At 42.1% G+C, this 18,393-nt stretch overlaps 2 protein-coding genes across 4 annotated transcripts; both read right to left on the bottom strand.

The window, feature by feature from the left end:
* Positions 1 to 787: 787 nt before the first annotated feature.
* Positions 788 to 7,094, bottom strand: LOC120572391 (T-cell surface glycoprotein CD8 beta chain-like). 3 transcript variants are annotated; one of them, XM_039821693.1, is made up of 8 exons: positions 7,006 to 7,093; positions 6,868 to 6,935; positions 6,147 to 6,225; positions 3,479 to 3,686; positions 2,975 to 3,319; positions 2,749 to 2,859; positions 1,160 to 1,191; positions 788 to 996 (listed from the first exon to the last, which is right to left on the bottom strand). In XM_039821693.1, exons 4-8 carry the CDS (start codon positions 3,516 to 3,518, stop codon positions 874 to 876), a joined length of 651 nt encoding a protein of 216 aa, XP_039677627.1. In that variant the 5' UTR covers positions 3,519 to 3,686; positions 6,147 to 6,225; positions 6,868 to 6,935; positions 7,006 to 7,093; the 3' UTR covers positions 788 to 873. The 3 variants fall into 3 exon arrangements, with proteins under 3 accessions (XP_039677627.1, XP_039677626.1, XP_039677628.1); XM_039821692.1 differs by having other exon boundaries at positions 6,868 to 7,094; XM_039821694.1 differs by lacking the exon at positions 6,868 to 6,935.
* A 7,743-nt stretch (positions 7,095 to 14,837) lies between these two features.
* LOC120572374 lies at positions 14,838 to 16,585 on the bottom strand. Its single transcript, XM_039821672.1, has 7 exons — positions 16,440 to 16,585; positions 15,977 to 16,324; positions 15,783 to 15,824; positions 15,471 to 15,509; positions 15,274 to 15,384; positions 15,063 to 15,097; positions 14,838 to 14,963 (listed from the first exon to the last, which is right to left on the bottom strand). Exons 1-7 carry the CDS (start codon positions 16,480 to 16,482, stop codon positions 14,859 to 14,861), a joined length of 723 nt encoding a protein of 240 aa, XP_039677606.1. The 5' UTR covers positions 16,483 to 16,585; the 3' UTR covers positions 14,838 to 14,858.
* Positions 16,586 to 18,393: the final 1,808 nt, after the last annotated feature.

Below are 18,393 nucleotides of genomic sequence, written 5' to 3'. Positions count from 1 at the left end.
CCAACACATGTAGTGTCTGGGTGAGTCAGTTTAACACAGCACAAACCCTTCTAGAAGAAGGAAGGACATGCACTCATCCAGGCAAGTGCAGTCTCATTTTCATGTTGAATGCAACACGCAGGGAAAACCTATCTAAAAGATCAAAGATTTCTGGTGCTCGTTAGGCTAACCTGGAACAGCTGAGTGTTCCCAGTTTATTTAAGCCTGGCTGCAGTGTCTCTCTCTCTGCCTGCTAGTTGTTGTTGTTCCAGTTCTCCCTTCATTTCTGCTGGTTAAGTTTGGTTATGTTGTTTCAGTTTATCGTTATGGTTTGTTTGCACTTTACTCTCACACATCCATCACTCCCTCTCCTATTTATTGTGGCCCAAGAACCGGGACATAACAATGTTCCAGGATTTAAATATGCTTTTTGTGTCATTTTATTTATTTTTATTTTTTATAGCAGCATTACTCTTGGTTAGTGAAAACAGCGAGTCATTTGGTGTTTGTGGTCATGGCTGAAGACTTCCTGTGATGGAACTCATACAGAACATGTTTGTCACAGCAGGGCGCTGGTTCATTCTATCTATTTATTTACTTACTATACTTTCAGTCTGTACAAATACAGAATCTAATTCTAAATAAACCAAAAAATAAAGCTTTGCTAGCCTAGCCTCATTGTTATTACTCTCATAAAGATCGGAGGCAGACACTAAGAAAGACACTAAGAGTTTTTGCTAAGAGAGAAACGGAAAGAAACCCAAGGAAGGAAATGCAAACTGACCATGAGTATAGGAACTTTATTTAATAAAAGAATGTTGCTATTGACTCTGGCAGCAGATGAATATAGAGCATCAGTTCCACTGAGAGTTACAGTCCTATTGCTGCTTGTGTCTATCTGCTGGCGCTATAAAGAACCTGAGTCTCCACTTCTCTCTCTGATGCAGGCCTCCTGTTCCTTATTGTGTTTGGAAGGAACCTCAGAGCTGCAGAGTTCAGATCATCAGAGCCCACATTCTGTAGATCAATAAAGTATTTACAGTCACACACTGCAACGTTGGTGAGAAGAAACAAAACCATTCGCTCATAAATTACCCGAAGTGATTCAAGCACATTTAAACCACAAAACATAAAAGAAAATGTAACCTTAATCTTTATTCAACATTTAAATGGAATTCACCTCAGTCCGTTGTGGATTCTGTTCATTATCAGCTATAACATACAAAAACAAAAAATGCATCCGGTCAATTTCATTCATTAATTGATCCTTTTCAAACATTGGGCCTCATTCACCAATATCTTCCTAAGTTTTCTCTTAAATATGTTCTTAAGAAGGTTCCTAAGAAAAGTCTACGTTGGATTCATGACGTGTTCTTAAACAGCAGATTTGTTCGCATCTATGTTTTTAGGATTGATGAATCCCACGTCCTCTTCATACGCGTGGCACTTTCAGTCTTTAAACCTAAAAAGCATAAAAAACCACAAATTGCCATATAAGGACACAACACCTTCCTGTGCACATCCTGGGAGACAGGTTTTCGGGGGTAGGCCGGACGCCGGTGGAGGAAGTACTGAATCTCAGTACTTAAATAAAAGTACAAATAACCAGAGACATATTTACTTTAGTAAAAGTAGAAGGTGTCCACTACCACAAACAAGGCCTGGCTTTTAAAAAAAGTTCCTATCCTAACCAGCATAAAACGGAAATGTGTTAGAATCGGAATGCGGTTGGTTTTATTCATGGATGTATTTTATTTTCTGTAACCATGCAAGTAAGCAAATAAAGTGTGTGAAGCAGCGCAGATGGGTAGATGTAAGAGGTCCAGCCAAATAAATAAGATATGAACGCGTCTTACGCAGCCTGGCGGAGGAGTAAACGACGCTGTGGAGAGAAATAGATATAGCAACTATGATTTAAAAACGGGAATAATAAAAACAAATGTTTTAATTTTCACTTTTACCGGAGGCTGTATCACCGAGGGTCAGCGGCGCTGTGCCCGGGCTCTGCAGCACTGGATCAGCGGTGCCCCATATATACAGTATCTACGGCAACAAAACTTCACTGGTGAGACAAACGTGTGACGGTCAGGAAGACGTTTTGGCAGGGGGAAACTGATCAGAAAATGTAACGGAACATTGTAGAAATGTAGTGGAGTAGAAAGTATAGATAATTGCTGCAAAATGTAACAAAGTAAAAGTCAAAAGTAGGCTATGCACTATTGAGTCTACTTAAGTAAAGTACAGATACGTGAAAAATGTACTTAAGTACACTTAGGACGAATTTGTACTTTGTTACATTCTACCACTGCATGTTGGCCCTATAAATAGCGATCAATCACCAAATAACGCAGGATTTAATCAGTTTAATTGCTGATGTAAATTGCAGTGTTAGTTTTTTTGCATAATATGATTTTTTTTTTTTTTTTTTTTATAAAAAATGATCAGAAATACATTACAGTACAATACTATCATTGTAAACGACTGTAGAATTAAATAAAATGCAGTTAGCAATCATTTGGAGCAAATTGTCATCACTCAAATGTGCATAAGAGTGCTTTTCAGTGTTTGTAGATTTTGTTCTTAGCTAAGAACAAATCCAAGTTAAGAAAACATTAGTGAATGCCAGAATCTTCGTAAAAAGTGCGTAAGAAGGGTTTAAGAACACATTTCTTCGTAAGAACGGTTGGTGAATGAGGCCCATTGATGTTAATGCAATTTACCAAACAAAGAGTTCTGGAATAATTCATCATATTGACAGAACTGCTTTACCTGTATGAAGTCTCCTGATTATGACAACCAGACTGATGAGGACTGGAACAAGGAAAACGGTCAAAGCACAGAGGATCACACTGGTCGGACTCTTTATTCCATCAAACACTTCTACAGGAAATTAAAATGAAACTTGTGGGTTGAGATCAGTCCATATTTGTTAGTAGAAAGTATACATAAGCTATTTTTTTTTTTTTTTTTTCACAGTTAAAAAAAAAAATCTTACCTTGAACTTTTAGATATGTTGCACTAACAATTATTGGCTTTCCATCTGAGTAAAATCCACAGAAATACAGTCCAGAGTCAGCTAAATCCACATGGGTGATGTTGAGGAAGAGGGTAGTGGTGTTGGATGTCATGTTAAATTTTCCATTTTGAAATCCATCGTAGAGTGAAGCATTTGAATCAGAGCTCTGCATAGAGGAGATACGGCTGATGTTGGGTCTGCTGTCCAGTCTGAACCAGAATATGTGCCCGGTAGAGCTGCTGAAGTTGGAGCACATCAGTGTGACTTGTTCAGCAGGCTGGAGCTCCACAGTGTGGAACTCAGAAACACAGACAGAGATCAAACCTGAAACAAACAACATGCTCATTCCTTTACTTCAACTTGGAATTCAACACAATGCACGCACATTCAATCATTGATGAATCAGTCTGGAAGTTTCAGCTCTGGCAGATTGCTGTACTGAAGGAAAACTAGCAATTGTGTTGAGAACCAAAGTGTACTTACTGAAGGTGCAGAGCAAAGCTGTTATCGAGGTGAGCTTCATCTTTGTGTGAACAGTATGTCTGCACCACTTCAACGCCTGGAAGTGAACTGTGCTCCAGTAAGAGAAGTCTCACCGTAAAGAGGGGCGGGCTGATCTTTAGTTTGTCTACCCGGCTGCTCACAGTCACAATAGAAATGCTGTCACGAAAAAACCATTTCAAGTTGATAGCTGCAAGGAGAGCAGGACAAAATTATGTTTTACACTTTGGACAATCCAAAGTAATTTTTGAATAGGAGTTAAAAGTCGCACTGTAAGAACTGAACAATGACTCAAAAAAAGGCAGCAGCCTTGATTTAAAAGAAGTGAGAGTTGCACCGTACCTGCAGATTTCTGGGAGTTTGCTCCAGATATGTGGTGCATACAAACTGAACTCCCCCATGTTTAGTTGTGACTCTGGGGACAGAGAGCAGAGCTGACCCAGACCACCTGAGAGCTCTTCATAGGATGGTTCATTATGTAGCAGCAGATCAGACATTCTATTTTGGCCCTAAACCTTTCAGTGCTTTATACACCAACAGTAGTATTTTTAAATACATTTTTAAGTATCCACGATATTTCATATCGCCATGTCCAGTTACCACAGGTTAAACCAGAAGCTGTGGTTATATTTTTTTTTTTTTTTCTTCCATTTAACCCATTTCAGCCAAGTTTCATGTGTTAGAGTTCCATAACTGGTACGTAGCATAACACTGACTTTTGTAAGCTACAGTTTAATATTCCTTTATCAAGACTTAACCAGAAGGAGCCATGCTTTTTGTGTCCTTTTATACAATTATAAGAGACTCACCATTCAGAAGCAAGTTTTTTTCTGTTGTCATGTTAAAGGAAGTTTTGTATTTACCGGTACATTTCATTTTGTATTTGATATGAACGGCTACAAAATGAAAAAGTGCAGAGATGCTGATGTTACTGATGAACAGTGGCCAACCGGCTCCAGTAACTCAGAAGAGTGCTAGTCATGGGGAGTTTCCCAATATGTGTTCTTCTATTGACTTGTGTGCTTGTGTCCCTGTGAAACGTCATCTCGTGTTGCCAAAGTACTCTCCCAATACACAAGTTCGCATTTCGCCAAGAACAGTTAAAATTCCCGGATGTATTCTTGACACGCCCATTTACCGAGGATACATCGGTTGGTAACTTGTATGAACTTCGCAGCACCTGTATCCCAACATTCATTTCGGCATTCGATGGTTGGATTTCCAGTACATAGACAGCCCAAAAACGATTTTTTAAAACTATTTTCGCCATCTTATTCATCACTAAATTCACTTCTGAGAACATTTTAGGCGAGAAATGAACTGTTTAGATTTAGAATATAGGCAGTCTTGCGAAAATCTTTGCCGAATTGACAATTTGCTCCAAAGTTTTCGGAGCTCCATAAAATGACGCGGCCGCCAGCTTGCGCCTGCCGGGGCCGCTTGCTCAGCGCTCGGACAGTCACACTCGGAGATCCCGCTGTAAGACGGAGGTCTTCTAGACCGGTCCCGTAAATAAGAGGCTTTTATTTCGCCGTTTCGGATCGTTTGTTTAAATATCCAACACTACACATACATTAACACACTACACACACACACACACACACACACACACACACACACACACACACACACACACAGGAGAGATATACCATAGACTGTATATTAGTCTGAGATATACCCGTTTCCTTTCGGGAGACTTATGCCATAGGCTATAGCCCACATTATATTTTGTATTTAGTTCATATTTTTGGTGTATTTGTTTTCTGATTTATTAGAAGTTGAGTTTCAGTCTTTATGATAAATGAACAGTTTGTAGCCTACATAAAGTGGTAACATGCTATGACATGTTATGTATACTAAAGGGGATAAGGAATTTCTAATTTCCATCTCCCTGGGCATATACAGTGCACCACAATAATATTGAAATGATAATTCCACATAACACTAATAGGAACACATGGGACACACCAGTGCATATGCCTATTTATTTGTTTAATTTAAACTGACTTAAACGTATATGCTAATAGTAGGGATCGCGTTCCACGCTTTTGAATAAGGGGTGTTTGAGCTAAACCATAAACAATAAAATTAAAGCTCAATTAGTTTTATTTTTCAATATTATTGCAATAGTTTTAGCATTATAAGGTTTTCTTGTCCAGAGATTGTTTTAATACAAAGTGGTTCTATTGTTGTAGTTTTTATTTCTAGCTGGTATTTTGGAGCCTTGCAGGTAGCCTCTGTGCTGGGAGTGTTGAGCAATAACAGGAAGAATGCATCGTCTCAAACTGTTAACAGCGTTTTCTGTGCTTGTGAACTTGCGAGTTATTCTTCCAAGAACAACCAGCAAGAATGTTCTCCCCAAGAACACAAGTCCGTAGTTTGCATTCTTGGTATTGAGAAACGCCCCCGATCTTTGCTTGACTACAATGTACATGTGGCAATGCGAATGGGATTGATGACACTGAGATTTTAAGATTTCCGACAACGCCACTTGGGATAGGCCGAAGATCTTTAAAGCACACAGGTTTGTTCCACTCAATAGGCAAAAACATGTGGTTCCCAGTTTACAAAAATAGTTTATTCAATAAGTGTGTGTGTGTGTGGATGGATGGATGGATTGATAAAAGAAAAAGGGTTCATCCAGACACACAGTGAGATCACCAAGTCAAAGGAAACACGGCACACAAGGAGGAAGACCAGCACCACTTCACCAGCACCACCTGCAGCCACTGGGAAGGACAAACAAAAGGAGGTTACAACAAAATTAATCTCAAAAATGTACTACAAAACAGGAAATAATTCACAAAATCAGCTTAACCAAAACAATAAAGTAAACAAAAACAATTTACTTAATCAAAACCGGTAAAGAAAATAAAACAATTTACTTGATCAAAACAACAAAGTAAAGAAAAAAACAATAATGCAAACTAAAGGATTAACTCCTCAGTCATTCAGCTAAAATTGAAGGAATAAACAAGTTAAAAGTCTGGTGTCGGCAGTTCACCATGCAAACCAAAAGCCAGCAACAACAGTGCCAAGCAGTAGCGACACGCTGTGTAGTTCGCGGCAAAAACAAAGCTGTGCAGTTAGCAGCCGAGACACAGCAGCAGACAAGGCTCTGTAGGTAAAGCTGTACAATTAGCAGCAGAGAGTAGACTGTGTAGTTGGCAGCAGAGAAAGCTGTACAATTAGCAGCATTTAGCAGTGGAGACAAAACAGCAGTGGCCCCAATCAGCTGGTGGTGGAGTCACATCAATCACCACCTGTAGACTTCAGCCAGCTGATGTGCATTCCCTGTCAATAAACATAAAATTAGCATGGCTAAGCTACATTAATGAAGGTTTTTGGGGGCTAGATTTAAGGTAGCATACCTGTTTTCAAGTCAAACCTGCACAGCAGAGGGAGGGAGAGAAAGACCCACACGACAGCAGACCTCTACCTGTGACCACACTAGTATTAGCTACAGGATAGCACTCTGTTTAAACAGAGAAGAGAGATTGAACACTTACCACCGCTCGAGAGAACCAGGAAATAAAACTGAGCACGCCACACGGAGCACTCGGTCGCTGCTCTGCAGTGAAAACACACAGGCTTTAAGCATAAGGACATAATAGATAAATAGGCCGAAACAAAGCAATAGCCGCAGCAGTAGCGCGGAGCATTACCTGCACAGACAGACACCTGACCCGGAAATGATGCAGCAGTGGGAGCGCGAGAAGGAAGGCCGCACTTATATACTGCCGCCCTAGTGGTCAGCAGGCGCACTTAACTGCAACAAGACAACCTTATTTCTATACTGCTACATTCACAAAATAGAAGCTGATTCAACAATTGTATCAGTAACATCAGTTTAAATCTTACCTTGCCAATGTTGGTTATTGAATTAAAAGTTGAAATGCCTGTCTTAGAGGAGATGGATGTCTCCACCTGCTGTAGCTTTGCTGTATTTTGTCATATCTGAATCATGTGCAGCCTTTAGCAGAGTCAACACTTTGGTACGTGAGCAAGTGTCACCTTGCAACATGCATTTTTCACCATAAAGCAGAGAGTTGAGTTTGTGTGAGTATCGAGTCTGTTAAGTGTGACAAAGTGTGATCAGTGGAGCAGTGACATCGTTTTTAGAACTGGAGGCTTACTGATCATGTCTCTAAAAACGTATCTTCACTATATACAGTATTTTTGTTCTCTTAGAACATTGAGGTCTCTGTTGTGTGTGGTTATGATGCAGAAAGCTGAAGGTCGAGCTTCCTCTGGTTCAGATATCATCAATGATACAGATGCAGACAGTGCTGTTTGTGACCACAGTGGCCAGGCTGTTCTCAGGAACAATTTGTTCACATAGCTACGAAAAGCACAGTCATTCGTATGTATTCCACACATTTATTGCTGTATGCACCACGTTAGTCTCGCATTGACCTTCCTCCACAGTGCTGCGAAGTAAGGTCTGGTTAGTCCACACAGCATTCTGGGATGGAAGAGAAACGTGCACTGGTTTATTGGCATTTCTTTAAACCAATCACAATCATCTTGGGCGGTGCTAACGCCAGACGGAGCCACGGTGCCGCTGCAAAATAGCCTCTGGAAGGAACTTGTTTTGGTGGAACGTGTACGTTTAAAAGTTGTTTTAGTCGTGCAACAGAAAACTCAGATTGGATAGATAGTCTAGCTAACTGTCTGGATTTACCCTGCAGAGATCTGAGGAGCAGTTAACCATAGTCCTCATAAATCCACCAGAGTTTAGAACAACACCACAAAGAAAGTGGAAGGTAACGGACAGCCAGCCGAAAAAGAGGGACATCCCACGGAATTTCCAGCGCCACCTGAACAATCCCGTAAATGAAACGTTGTCGATAAAGACTAGCATCGCGTTGACACTGCTGTAAAGAGCGCTCTGGACTGAAAACTCTGAACTTTCAACCTGGGGAGCAGGGTTTGCATCCCAGGGTAAACGCACAAATGTTACCCGGGAAACGCGTGTTCATTTCCCGGGAGTGTTTTAATCCAAATCATTTTAGTTTTGGCTCTTAACAACCATTTTGGTGCATGACGCTCACTTTTTGTCGACTAAACTCAATTGCAACGAACTGCAACAACACGGTGCTCTGAATCCAGCTCCCAGTAACCTTTTGTCGGGTAAATTTAACTGTAAAGACAGCTAAACTTAACCGGTCGTCACGGGATCAGCCGGGGGTCGCCTAATTTCGTAGGATATCATGTGCAAACGTTTACGTACGATATGATATGAACCCACAGTGGCATGATGGGAAACAACAGGACAGAAAGTGATAGTAACGTGAACAGTCTATAGAGCAATAGAACGATAAAATCTGAGCAGAAGTTGCTGGTTGTATTTAGCCGCTACAGAGCTCCGGGACGCCGGCTATCAGCGGAAGTTGTTTAGCCTCCAACAAGTGACTGTGAGCCGGGTACAGGCACCACCATTTTCAAACAAACTACTGTATTTTCCGGACTATAAGTCGCATTTTTTTCCTACTTCGGCTGGTCCTGCTACTTATAGTCAGGTGCGACTTATATCAAAATATATATAATTTAACATGTTTTTAAATGTTAATTCATACTGAAAACATTACAGTCTACAGTCGCGAGAGGGCGCTCTAGGCTTGTGACAACTATATGCTGCTCCTAAAGACAACTGAGAAAGAAAAGAGATAAACTGCAGGTAGTAAAATATGCAGCCGAAAACGGTCATCGAGCAGCAGAAAGAAAGTTTGAAATGAGGGAGAAACTTGTGAGGGACTGGCGAAAAGGTGACTCTTACTGCAATGAAGAAACCAAAGAAAACTAATCGGCTAATCGCGGGCTGAAAGCAAGACGGCCAGAGCTGGAGGAACGAGTACACAGGTGGGGGGCTTGAACAACGTGCTGCCGGGAGGGGCTTGTCAACGATGCAGTTACGTTTCCACGCCCTGCTAGTTGTTCTGTGTGACTTATACTCCGGAGCGACTTATAGTCCGAAAAATACGGTATGTGTAATGCATCTTTTGTTAGACCTGAATGTAGCAGATGATCATTGACTTAGATCTAATGTTTACATTTGCTAGCTAGTGTGCTAGCAACTTTGTACACTCACCCGGTAGGTCCAAATCTGAAGCGATCTCTCCCCAGCTCTTGTCTTTATCATTCCGATTATGATACTCTTCTGATGAGACATTAAACAGGCACTCGTGCTGTTGCCACATCTCCACCATCCTTTCTTCCAACTCAGTTGTCCACCGGACCCGTACGCCAGCTGCTTTCGCGGACATTTTCAAAAGTTTCCGTCACTTCTGTGTTCTTGCAGACCAGTCTCTCATTGGCTATTGTGGAACTACTGACGTATCATAGTCGTTTCACGCCCGATTATAATCCTAGATATCAAACATCTTTGATATTATCGGGGCGGCCCCGATGTGTCGGCGAGCAGATCGGGAGGTGCAAGATTCGATCTGTGAACGCCTCACATTACCAGATAATCTGCGCCGAACATCGGAACCGATCAAGGTCCTCGACAAGATTTTTTCTCAGATTCTCGGGAGGGGTAAATCGGGCATAAATCGGCCTAAAACTCTAATGTGAGCCAGGCATTAGCTGATAGGGCAAGCGCTGACACGTGACATGTTGTGTGTTTGTGTGGTGCTGATTAACCCTGGTATTGCAGCTGTGTGGGGGGGTGAGATGAAAGGCTTCGTAGGTTTAAAATGCATGTCTCCACCTGCTGTAGCTTTGGTGCAACCTGTCATATCCGAATCATGTGCAGCCTTTAGCAGAGTAAACACTTTGATACGAGACAAGTGAGCAAGTGTCACCTTGCAGCATTCATCTTTTCACCATAAAGCAGAGATGTGAGTTTGTGCACGTATTGAGTCTGTAAAGTGTGACGATGAGTGTCTCTTGGAACATTGAGGTCTCTGTTGTGTGTGGTTATGATGCAGAGAGCTGAAGGTCGAGCTTCCTCTGGTTCAGATCTCATCAATGATACAGATGCAGACAGTGCTGTTTGTGACCACAGTGGCCAGGCTGTTCTCATGAACAATTCGCTCATAGCTATGAAAAGTAAAGCACTGTAATTTTTGTATTCCATTCATTTAGTGCTGTATGCACCACCTTAGTCTCCCATTGCCAGAACTTCCTCCACAGCGCTGCGGAGGAAGGTATGGCTAGTGCACACAGCATTCTGGGATGGGAGCAAACGTGCTCTGGTTTATTGGGATTTCACAATCAAAATCGTCTTGGGCGGTGCTAATGGCCTCTGGAAGGAACTTTGTTTTGATGGAACATGTGTACTTTTAAAACATTGTTTTAGTCATGCAGCAGAAAACTCTGATTGGACAGTCTAGCTAGCTGTCTGGATTTACCCTGCAGAGATCTGAGGAGCAGTTAACCATAAACTCTTTGCAGTGTACAGTGATGTTAAAATGTATACAGGTTGGCAGGACGGTCTAAAATGTTTTGCACGGTCTTTCGCTCTGTTTTGTTGGTAAATGTGAGATGTTCGAGTCACACGTGTCTCGTCCATGGATGTATTAAGAGAACGGCTCTGAAACAAGGAAATTAATTTGATCTTCTCTCACTCCCAGTTAGTCAGTGGCTGCACGTGGGACTGCTGAGATTGTCGCAAGTAATAAAATGCGATAGGGGGCCCCGGCTGTCGATCAGTATCTTCCAGTCACGCGGGCCCCTGATTGGTCCGGGCCCGTAAGCACCGCTTACCCTGCTTACTGAAAGTTACGCATCAGGTTGTGTAGTATTTGGTTTAGAAGCCTTTATTTGTGATCTGTAGAGTGAGAGAGAGAGAGATAAATTTGGCTGGCATTGCATTTTGTTCCAATTAACATAAAAATGAATTCCATTGAGATTTAGGGGTGCCACCTAACACATGAACTTTGTGCACAAAAATGTGCACTTTTTAGTCTAATTGCCAAAAGGTTGACCTGGAAATGTTGAGTACAGTGAACTTTTATACAGTAACATGTTCTATAGGCTTATCAAAGTAAAAGTTGTTTGTTTGCCCTTTGGGCAACTTGGGCATTTCTCAGAATTCAACTTTCAAGATTCTCAATTAATTTGTCCTATAGACAAAATGAATGGAGGTCAATGGGACATGTTCACGTGGCCTTACCCTGAATTTTGTGCAGCAGTGATGGATGTCGGACACACATATAAAGTTTAATTGACTTTATTGTTAAACACAAGGGGCAATACTGACACACTTAAAAGAACAAACCCTCTCTAGTGGCTAACTCACTGGCAACTAACAGGGCCTAATGGTAAGAGCTGACACTAACTAAACTTCAAACTTAATTGCTCAGTCTGTGCCAGAGTCTGCTCCACTGAGCAACATCACCAGGGAGAAAGAGCGAGGAAATGGAACCTGAACTCTGAACCTAGCTAGTGCGTCTCCCCCCAGATATGTCTCCCCACCCGCCACCCAAGAGTAACCGTCCTATTCAGGGATTGGCTTGCGTTTGCAGCGGCGAAGGTTTGGCTGTTGGTTGCGGTCATGTTCAACTGCCTGCAGCACATTCTGCAGGTGCTGCTCCTTCCTTGCCACTGCGACGAAAGTCGGATGTGAGCTTGACGCCACGCTCGGGCACAGTCATTCCACGTTCATTGCACGTACGCTGACCTCACTTTTTTTGAACGCAGCATTGGTCGTCCATTCCTTCACATCGAGAGATATAAATTCTGGATCAATGTTCAGCTGGTGCATCCCAAACCAGCAATCCTTATTGGCGAGGTCAGCCATGCTGGTGGTTGGCAAGAGGGTGGGGAACTTTGGCTTGCCAAAGCCAGTGCCAAAGCGCTGCTCAGGGATGTGCATGGGGAGATCAGCGGGCTTGTGCTCCAAGATCGCTCTGGCAAGTGCACGCTTGTCATCATTGGGCACCTTGCTGCTGAAGAGAGCCAGGGGTAGCATCTCACCTGTCGATTACCAGCGATGCCTCTCCAGCGCCTTGATCGCTGATGCTGCAATGCCCTCATCTACAGCCTTGTATGCCTGCAGGTGGTGGTAGAGTGTTGGGTCATTCCAGGCAGCATCTACAGCTTTCTCACAGGTCAACCGTGTGTGTGTGTGTGTGTGTGTGTGTGTGTGTGTGTGTGTGTGTGTGTTGAAAACGGCAAATGCCCGAATCTTTGGCACCTGCTGCCGTGTGGTGATTGTGCCCTGGGGAAGCAACGCGATGTGCTGCTCCATCAAAGCCAGCTTGAGAGTATAGAGCAGCTTGGCGCATCCATTGTGCCTTGTGGACACCACACAGCTGCACAAACTCATGGTAGTCCCTCGCTTGTGGTCAGTGACTTAATTTGCATACCTGACAAGTTCAGCACGTAAAATTTGCTGATGAGTGGTTGCTCGGTGTTGCCAGAAATGTAGCAGGACCATTGGCTGCTGGATTCTTGTGGTAACAGCTTCCATTTTCTCTCTCACGGGGCGACAAGGTAACCTCTGGCGAGCGTGATGACTCCACCTTCAGGTCTGTGAAAACCCGGTTCAGGAGGACCTCACCACTGTGGTGCCGGCACCCAGACCAAAGCAGTGGTCGGCCCAGTGAGAGCTGTGTGGCAATGCAGGCTGCTGTGAGATGGCCGGTGTTTGACGCACTGGTGTCAAATGCCATGTTGACAAGCTGGTCAGCGCAGCACCAGTCCTGCAGCAACTTGCATGTCAACTGGGCAACGATCACTCCACATGCCTCATTGGTTCGGCTTCTTAGACGCCGGGACACCAAGCAGTTTCAGCCGCTCTGAATCTCCAACCACATAACAACATAGATGGCTAACTGTGGTTAGCAAACTGTTGCTAGCTAACGTTAGCTAGATGTAATGAGCACCAATACCTATAAATATGACTTATGATAAATAAGTATACAAAGACACAACTACAGATGTGATAGTAATATGTAATAATACATACCCAACACGGAAAGATCACCTCAAACAGAAAGATCACCTCAGTTTTCTTGAGCTGTAGTATTGTTTACCTCAGATCTCCATGGTGACCATTGAGCACTGTTAACCACTTTATCCAACAAAAACAGATGTGTGGTGGCACCCCTAAATCATCATGTACTGGAAAAATATTTTGCATGTGTTTCTACATATATTGGAACACTATTAGCACCCAGCCATATCAAAATTCAAGATTTTTTTTTTTAATGGAATATATACAGTGTATATATACTACTGTGCAGTAGTATTCTGAATTGACTTGTTCACATATCCAAGCTTTGTGTGTGTGTGTGTGTGTGTGTGTGTGTGAACACACAGGTAGTTATCAGAGCTAAGAGTTAAGGGAGGAGCCAAGGGGATATGTATTGCCTAGCTTCTATTTCTGTGACACGCGTCAAGTACGGGATAGTTGGTTTTAGGAATAGGTGGTGGGTGGGCTTACGTTTCCGTGACACGTGGGTATAACGGAACGGTTAAAGAAGAAAGTGTCTTTACTCAGGACACAAACCCCGATCTCCTGGGTGAAAGTCCTGTGTTTGACCCATCCGCCACCCCAACCAACCTCCCCACGCGGAATTTTGGCTTTACATACTACTCGCTAAACCCCGTGTAGCTGCTGCTCTCCCCGGTACATTATACAAACTTTTTTTTCATCACTTCAGATGCTGACAGCCACTGTCCAAGCGTCTGTATTTTACGAATTCGGAGTGAGAACAGGTTGTGCATAATGTATGATCAACATAGTGAAAGTGGGAGGTGGTGTCTGTTTCCAGTTCAATAGAATGAATGTGGGTGCTAGAAGGGTTATGAATCTTGCTACCGAGAGAAGGGGTCCTGTAAGAGGACGGTCCTCTCCCGGTACTCCAAATACAGCCAACACTGGGTTGGGTTGAACCGCGTGTCTCGTGATATTATAGCACCTTTCTTACAAGTAGGCTAATGCAGCAAGCAGTACTTTCCAATGAGGTGCATGACATTAACAGAAACTGCCTCCCTGTGACTTATGCTGCTTTGTATTATCTGAGGGGAAGTGGAACTACCGATGAAACCGTGTCAGAGTTTAATAGAGACAAGTAGTGAAAGAAAAGCGAGTAGTTATTTATTTTTAATTTTGTAAGTCAAATGTAAAACTGGATTGCTGCTGTATCTCTGGAATTGTATTCCCCATACCAGCATAGACACACTGCTATCAAGTCATCATTTACACAATCTTCTTTCGGTATTGATTGATGTGCACTAATTACATCTTTAAAAGAGATACAAATTCAAACTTCGGCACTAGGAAGAAGGTTGCACATCTTTTGTCCTTCTTTTGACAAAGTGATGGTCAGTCCTCCTGTCCACCATCTGCAGATGAATATGATAAAGCATCAGTTTTGTTGTGAACCTCTTCTCTGGTTTCATCCTGAGTCTATCTAGTAGAAGCATACACAACATTGGGCTCCACTTCTCTTGTTTTTCTTGTTTTTGGACGGAAAGCCACAGCTGCGTAGTTCAGCTCTTCAGAGGCCCGGTTCTGTCAAAGAGAATATTTACACTCCCTTATCTTGAACGAAATGACTTGACACAATTTAAAATGATACAACTAATAAGTAAATGATAAAAGTTGATTCACCTCAGACTGTTGTGGATTCTGTTCTTCATTGGCAGCTGAATGAAAGAGACAAAACATCCAATCAGGTCACTGACAATCATTATTCATTGTTACATTGCTGTTATTCTGTTTCAGCAAACCTTTTTCTTTCAACATATTCACACAATTTTAGAGAAGTAGTGAAGAAATCAAAATGGAAAACAAAATGGAAAGGGTAGCTTTCAGGAAGTACCTTTCTGAAGTTTCGTGATTGTAACAACCAGACCAATGATGACCATTAAGAGGAGAACAGTCAGAGCTCCCAGGATCAAACTCATCAGCTTTGCTGTTCCATCAGACTCTGCTGAAAGAAAGAGAATAGAATTACTCTGTTTTCATTTACTGGCTCAGGAACTGTGAGAACATTCAATCTTTTATGTTGAATCTTACTTTCAGACTTCCTGTCGTCGTCATGAGATTCATCGCTGCCTTTTATTTTAACAAAATAAAAGATATATTTACTGTTGATTATACCTTGAAATATTGTATCACTCTCTTATTTGGAATCTTTTCAAATAGCCACATGTGTTCTTTTTGGGCAATTCATAAATTAGCAAACGTAGAAAGACTTTGACTGTTTATCATTTACAGGCTTGAGAACTGTGAGAACATTAACCAAAGTTAGGATAGACACATTGCTTTTATCTTAAAAGGACTAGCAGTCACTCGGCACAACTAAAGAAATGTGAAAGATAATCTTACTTTCAGACTTCCTGTCAGCGTCATCATGAGAATCATCACTGTCTTTAAACAAAATCAAGATAAGTTCATGTCTGATTTTACCTTGAAAAATGGTATCACTATTGTTTTAAAATGATGAAATGTGCTCTCTTTTTTGCCAATTATATTAGCATATATAAAAAAGAATACAAAACACAGGATTTTTATAATCTTACCTTTAACATTGAAATGTATTGTGCTGAAATGAAAAGGTCCTCCAATGTAAAATCCACATAAATACAGTCCAGAGTCAGATACATCCACATGTTTGATTTGGAGAAAGAGAGTGGAGATGTTGGTACTCATGTTGAATCTTCCATTTTGAATTCCATCACTGTATAAAGGTTTTACTGTAGAGCTTAACATCACAGAGATAAAGCTGGCCTTGGTTCTGTTGACCACTCTCAACCAGAGTGTTGCAGCGTCTCGGTTAGACGTGTTAGAGCATGTGAGTGTGACTTCTCCACCCGGCCGACCCTCCACAGTCTCAGTGTGAGACTCAGAACCTGAGACAGAGATCCAGCCTGAAACAAACAGCAGAGACTTGTTATAGGAAGGTAAACAATACCTCTTAATTAATATAATAAGTTTTAATGCTGGAAGTTATCAAGTTAAGAGAAAAGTCTTGTCAGTACTTACTGATGCTGCAGAGAATTAAAGCTGTTATCAGGCTCCGTTTCATCGTGGTGCGTATGATCACAGCTCTGTGATGTCTAACTGTGCTCCAGGAAGGCTGCTCTCAACTTCAGAGGTGGAGTCTTTGACAACAAATGATCGCCTCAACAGATACCAGAACAACTTATTCTTGAGGTCATTTCCTATTAAGCTGCCAGAGTAATGTTCAAACCAATTGAATCCAATTTACAACAGATACATCAAGGCCTTTATGTAAGACGGTCGAAACAAATCCACTAATACAAAATAACATTCGCATAACCTTGGTTGATATTGACCATAAAATGACTTTCAGACAGTCTATATGTTAAACCAAAGCCGGTCTACGGAAAGCCGTTCCACTCCCTATTCAGTCCCATTGTACCGAATTTGGTTGCAGTTCCACCAGAGTTCCACTTGGGGTGATTGCAGTCCAGTGCAAAATGAATGGGACCCTATGGAGCTAGTCTGCTAAATGTGTCTTTGATTGTCGTTGAGAAATTTCAGATTTGATTGTAGTTTTTGCAAGTTCAACATGGATTATAGGTCGAAATTTGAATGAACAAGTACTTATGTCCTTTTGATTTCTTACAGGGGAGTCATTGTAGCCCATAACACGCTAGCATTCTGCTAATGAATGCTGATTGGCAGACATGGGGGACTCGAGTCACATGACTTGACTCGAGTTAGACTCGAGTCGCAAATTTTAGGACTTGAGACTTGCTTGATTAACATTCATAAAAGACTCGACTTGACTTTGACTTGATATTCATGACTTGAGACTTGACTTAGACTTGAGTCAAATGACTTGAAATTACTTTATTTTCTGTAATATATTTTTCCCCCTCTGATATTGAGGAGTTAAATTTACGATTTGAGTGCTGTTGCATGTGCAGGAACCGTTGATATGATGACGAGGCGCGCGGCGGCAGACCGTCAGTAAACAACACTGGCTATGGCTAGTAGCCTAACTTAACATCATGGATCCCTCTCATGGGCGCCGATACCGTGAGTGCTCGATCTCCGGAGCACCCACGGAAAATACTGACCACCCACGAGTGCCAGACTGCCAGTTCATTTTTACGTTAATCTAAAATTAAACACTGCAGTTGTGGAGCGTCTGTCATAGTGTGATTAGAAACTTTTCATCTCCGATCCTATCTGTATTTGTGAGAAGTGGCGCTGTCCTGAGTTGAAAGATAGCCTATAGGCTAGGCCTACTTTACGGCTTTATTATGGCGTGTGTGTTCGTGTCGGCCGCTGTCCGTTTCCTAAGGTTCTGAAATGCAAACCCTTTTTTGTAAAGGGTGTGAGCACCCACGGAGGAAAACATAAATCGGTGCCTATCCCTCTGCACAGAAAATAATAAAGTTTGGCTATAAGGATTACACATCTGACCAGGCAAAGAAAAAAAAGAAACGGCAGTTTGCAAGGTCTGCAGTACTTATTTCCGACGTCGAATTTCATCAGACACTTCAAATCGGGAGAGATTCGGGTTCCAGTCCCCATATTCAGCTGAACCACTATTTGGACGTTTGTGATGGACAGAAGTCCCTTCAGTTTTTGGCCATGAATAAGCACACCCTCCCCTCTTTGTTCAAGGTGGCGGTAGAGCGAATAAAACTAGGCACACATAGGCCTACACACACAACACAAACTGCGCTTCTCTCTCTCTCTCTCTCTCTCTCTCTCTCTCTCTCTCTCTCTCTCTCATAAACGCAGACGTAAGTATGTGAATAAAGCTAGGCACACATACAACGCACTCTCACACACACGCACATTCACTCACCAATATTAATAACTTGTCACTCACTCTTTCTCAAACACGCACACATTCACTCACAAATACACTGTCAAATATCAACATATACTTTCCATTCCATGTGATAAGCAAATGTGGTGGGATTGAGCTATTCTCAAAGAATATGCTTTGTTCTTT

This window comes from Perca fluviatilis, chromosome 14 (assembly GCF_010015445.1).
Source record: "Perca fluviatilis chromosome 14, GENO_Pfluv_1.0, whole genome shotgun sequence".
Lineage (NCBI taxonomy): Eukaryota > Metazoa > Chordata > Actinopteri > Perciformes > Percidae > Perca > Perca fluviatilis.
This window is presented reverse-complemented; position numbering and strand designations above follow the sequence as displayed.

Coding starts and splice junctions, on each gene's coding strand:
- LOC120572374 (XM_039821672.1), bottom strand. CDS start 16,482: ATGAAACGGAGCCTGATAACAGCTTTAATTCTCTGCAGCATCA. Junction 16,325..16,439: donor TTTAATTCTCTGCAGCATCA/GTAAGTACTGAC, acceptor TGTTTGTTTCAG/GCTGGATCTCTGTCTCAGGT. Junction 15,385..15,470: donor CGACGACAGGAAGTCTGAAA/GTAAGATTCAAC, acceptor TCTTTCTTTCAG/CAGAGTCTGATGGAACAGCA.
- LOC120572391 (XM_039821692.1), bottom strand. CDS start 3,518: ATGAAGCTCACCTCGATAACAGCTTTGCTCTGCACCTTCA. Junction 1,192..2,748: donor AATCAGGAGACTTCATACAG/GTAAAGCAGTTC, acceptor TGTATGTTATAG/CTGATAATGAACAGAATCCA. Junction 997..1,159: donor AGAATCCACAACGGACTGAG/GTGAATTCCATT, acceptor ATTGATCTACAG/AATGTGGGCTCTGATGATCT.